Below are 5,110 nucleotides of genomic sequence, written 5' to 3' on the forward strand. Positions count from 1 at the left end.
AGGTTAAAAATTCCCCATCACCAAGATATTTTCAAAACTACAGGGGCCACTTCTCTAGATTTTTCACATGTGACCAACAAATTCTGTAAGTAACAACTATTATATATATTTGGTTGAGACAAACAGTCCGTTAAAATGCTCTTGATGACAAGTACTTGAAAATTACAGCATTTAGATTCCCAAAGACGCCACACCAAAGTGATCAAACCAAGCAACTCTAAAACATTGAATTATTTGGTTGAGATTTACCTTTTCCCTGCATCCTCGTAAAGGTTTTGCTTAATATTTTGAAACCAAAAGCTAATGATATACTGTCAATAAAATGATACAAAACCATGGCTGATCCAAAGAAGGTTTTCTGAAATATTGACCACAATATATCACTGGCTCCCAATACAGCGACCAATTAATAAGGGAAACCTCATCTGATGACATCGACTTCGTTTGCAGACAAAATCAATCAATTGTTTGGACCAGGAAGACTAATCAATCCTCCGTCCACCGACAAATCATGACCAGTGATGAATGCAGAGTCCTGAGAAACTAAGAACAGCACTGCTTCTGCAACATGTCTAACTGTCAAGGCAATTCCCTTCAAGCTAGTAAGCGGCCCGTAAACCTTCCCAATATCCTTTCCTCTAGTTCTTCGCACACAATTAGATGTCAACGGCGTTGCAATGGCAGAAGGGGAAACGCTGTTTACTCTAATTCCATGAACTCCAAGTTGCTGACTCCCGCACCTAACTAGTCCAAGAACTGCATGCTTCGCCATTATGTAATCGGTCCGAATAACTCCTCCCCTGCTGGCTGCCACACTTGTTGTACAAACAATGTTTCCCTTCACCCCCTGCTCCACCATTACTCGTGCAGCGTGCTTCACACAGACAGCCATACCACGGGCATTGATATCAAACAAACGATCGAATTGTGAGAAATCGAGGTTAAGTACGGTCTGATCAGAGGGACTTACTATGCCAGCGTTGCTAAACATGATATCAAGCTGGCCATAGGTTTGAACCGTCCACTCCACCAAGGCCTTGACTTGATTTTCATCACTAACATCACAATGGAAATAGCTGCACTGGTGTGAACCAATGGATTCAGTGACGAGTCGGCCCTTGTCATCTTGTATATCGGCAACTACAACAGCCTTCACACCATTTTCAGCAAAAAGATGTGCTGTTGCTTCCCCAATTCCGCTGGCTCCACCGGTTACTATCGCAACTTTGCCTTCTAGCTTTTTTGTTGCTGAAGTCGATGCTGGTTCTGTCATTTTCTTTAATCAGAATAGGCCAAAAATGTGGATGGTGTTTATATGTTCCGCATGCTTTGGCTCTCACAAGTGATCCTACTAGGTTTTTATTGGCCACAAATAATGTATCCAGATTCAGATATCATATAATTTTCTACGGTAAGGCAGGTCCAAACCCCACCATGTGTCACTTACTAGTTGGTTTGTGTCAAACTCTTGTAACATGGTTGCATTTAGAGGGAGAGGGGACATGAGCAGGTGCTGTTGTGTTTTAATGTGGTTGGATCCGATTATTTTATTTTTCATAATAATCGTACCCAACTGCACTTCTCCAAATTTCCATTCAAAGCATTTGAAATTCGACTTGTTTCACAACTTGAACACTGATTAGGATTTGAAGTTCGACTTGTTTATGAAAGCCTTTGATCAAACAAGGTTGACCTGTGGACCACATTTTTTTTTTCTCTTCCCTTCTTATGTGTCTCTTATAAATACTCTCCGTTGATAGATTCAAATTTAGGAATTACAAGTCCAGATATTAAGTAGTCTGAACACAGATTTTTCAGGTACAGATTCTACGTACAGTCAATAATGGTCATTATATCGTTAATAGGATTTTTACAACCACTGCATACTTTACACATTTATGAAAAGAATTGTAACTGAAATTTCTTAGACAACTTTTGGTAATAATCATATTTGTCCGTATTCATTTTATAAAAGGTCAAATCGACATTAATATGACTGTTACAACCTTTAAAAATATTCATAATTTTTAAATGAAAATAATAATTAAAAATCTGATTAAATTATTTTGAGGTTTTGGTTTTTTTTTTTTGATAAGGCATTCTAACACCATGTGTATTCTATGCTTGAAAATCACTTGTCCGGCCTCCATTTGAGTCCATAGTCATCATGAATTGAGGTTAACATCTTGTATTGTCTTATTTTTCATTCTTGGTTGCTTTTTGCCGATAGTATGTAATGACAATTGTCAGGTTTTCTCGCCGGACCTCAGAGAATCAGGAGCCTTGGTCTGGGTAGGATTTTAGGCAGCAAAACATCATCCAGTAACCATGATAACCAAAACAATCAAGGAAAGCCTAATAAAGCCATTGCTAAGACGGCAATTGGAGAAATAAGAATATGTCAGGGTATAATTTAACCAAGCTTCTCGACTCAAATTCACGAGTAGCTTAGTTCAAGATTCGATTTGAATTTGATGTTAATCGAGTTTGAGTGGAATTCGAGTTACTTGATAAGGTATTCGAATCAAGTACAAATAGGAAAAATCAAAGGGTTATTATCACTTTACCCCCTTAATATTTTGTACCTACATTACTTTTTAATTATTTTACCTCCAAAACTAACTGTCAAATTTAACGAAATTTGTTAATCAAGTGAAAAGACATATTTAGCTCTTAAAATTAGTATTACTTTACCTCATAAACTATAACCTTATTATCAATTTACCCCCTAGAGTTATTTTTTATACAATTTATCCCACCATTAAACACACATAGCAAGTTGAAGAATTTTAAAAGAAAGTACCCTCTTTTTTGTATAATGAAAATAATAAAAAATTTAGAGTGATTTTTTTCTTTTTTAGTATCGAGACAAAAAGTCAAAGTATTGATCTCTTTCTTTTTCGCAATCTTATTAATATTGAAAAAAATAGAAAGATAGAGGGGGGGGGGAGAGAGAGAGAGATCAATTCTTTTTAAAAAAAATATAAATAAGAAATTGATAATAGTGATATAGTTTAAGAAAGTAACATGTTGAGTTGAATTACTTATTAGAGTAAAGTGATGGAAAAATAACATTGGAGAGTAAATTGATAGCAATGATATAATTTAAAAGGGTAAAATGATAACAAACCAAAATCAAAACTCAAATACTTATTGAACCTTATAAGCTCAAAGTTTATGGAATTTACCAAAAAGAAAAAAATCAAACTTCAAAATTTTATTGAACTCAATTAAGTTCGATTAATCTTTTGATTGAACTCGATTTGTTTGAATTCAAACTCGAGCTCGAATCTCAATTTTTAAGAATTCAACGAGCAACGAAATGGAGATCTAAGTTAAAGAAATTTCATTTGAGCAGAGTTCGAACAGTGTAGCCCTAAATGTGACGTTGAAGAGTGGCACTAAGAATTCAATATCTCTTGGAATGATGAATGATCCCCTTTCCAATGATGAATGCTCCCCTTTTTTTGATCCCCTTGCCCAGGCTACATGAGTGCCAAGTGTCCCGTTCCGCAGCTGTTTTCAGCTAGTCCATCACCTGCTACCGGACAAAGTTGGCACAATCAGTGCCTCCACTACATCTCCACCAGTTTGCCAGCTTGACTTGGTCATTGCAAGTCATCCCTCCGCGGCTCCGCCCATGGTCGGCTCCTATTTTGGTCTCATCTCATTCCTGAGACCCTTACCTTTTGACTGTCGCCTTAGTGGGTACGAAAGCCAGGATGAACCTCTGTTAATTAGTTCAGTTTTTATAAAAAAAATATATATATATATATATATAATATAAACGTGTTGTAGTCTACACAATACCAAGGTTGGGCCATAAGTCCAATACTATTATGACCTTATCGAATTTTAGATTGGACAAGGCTCTCAATAAATTTGCACATAGATGGAGTGCCAATAGATTTGTTAACAAGGATCTATACATATAGAAAAGGGATAATTTCCTAAACCTCACACCTTCAAATTTTGAAAATTACATTAACCTCTTTTGAGATTTATTATCTTGTAACATTTAGATCCAACTAATAATAAAAAAGTGATATTAGGAAAGGGAGAGAGATACCACAAAAAAAAAGAGGGAGAGAGAGAGAGAGTATGATTCCACCATTGCTCTTGATCTACTAAATTGTTTAATTAATGTAATACCAAGCCAAACATTAAAGAAAATATTAGAATTTGCTATTTATTATCAGGCAATGTTTTAAAAGGCGAAAACGTTAGGCAGGACATTTAGTATCTGCCGCAATGAGGCGAAAGCCCCAAGGCGTGAGATGTAAGCCTCACAAATTTTTATTTTTTAAATATATATAAATATGATATATATATATTATCAAAGTCATTTGAAGATATAAATAAATATATTAAAATTAGATAAAATTAAGAAAATTTATACAGGAAAAGAATTATTATTGTATAACTCCAACTAATAATTTAAGAAAAATATATATATTAATATTAGCTGCACAAAAAAGTAGAATAATTAACATTACAAAAAGTTCAATCTTAAAAAAAACTAGTCACAACTCAGAAGCCACCACATTATCAAGCACTTAAATCACAAACACATAAATTCAAATAAACACAAATTTCAAAGGTTAATTGTTTCAATAAACACACTTAACTAGCATGAAAAATAGAATACCAAATTAGCAACCATATTGCTTAATTATAATACATAACAAGGAATAGCACCAATAATTAGAAACAAACTGACAAATAAAATGATACTATTCATCAAAGTCAATATCATCCATGTCATCATCTTCATCTAGTGTATATACAGTAGGTAATTTTCTTCTAATAGTTGATGATGGTTCCGAAATTTTCATCATATTATACGATCCAATCTATAGGTAATAATCTCTTTTCCTTTATCTTTCTTGCCTAACCATATATTATATTTCAAATAAATTCACTCTATGCCTCAATATAATAGATAGTAAATTAGTAATAAAGTTGAATAATAAAAAGCTAAAAACTTAATTGATGAAGTTAAATCTTTTTTTCCTTTTTTTGAAGTATAATTTGTGAGGTGCATGCTTTTAATGCCCCACTTCAGAGGCACACCCAAACACTTGGACATATGCCCTAGAACACTTTCACC

General features: G+C 34.2%; 1 protein-coding gene across 1 annotated transcript; it reads right to left on the bottom strand.

Annotated features, from left to right (window-relative positions):
• Nucleotides 1-285: 285 nt before the first annotated feature.
• On the bottom strand, nucleotides 286-1,460 carry LOC113739526 ((-)-isopiperitenol/(-)-carveol dehydrogenase, mitochondrial-like). The gene has a single exon (XM_027266747.2). It carries the CDS (start codon nucleotides 1,271-1,273, stop codon nucleotides 461-463), a length of 813 nt encoding a protein of 270 aa, XP_027122548.1. The 5' UTR covers nucleotides 1,274-1,460; the 3' UTR covers nucleotides 286-460.
• Between the last annotated feature and the right edge of the window lie 3,650 nt (nucleotides 1,461-5,110).

Source organism: Coffea arabica, chromosome 4c (genome assembly GCF_036785885.1).
Source record: "Coffea arabica cultivar ET-39 chromosome 4c, Coffea Arabica ET-39 HiFi, whole genome shotgun sequence".
Classification (NCBI taxonomy): domain Eukaryota; kingdom Viridiplantae; phylum Streptophyta; class Magnoliopsida; order Gentianales; family Rubiaceae; genus Coffea; species Coffea arabica.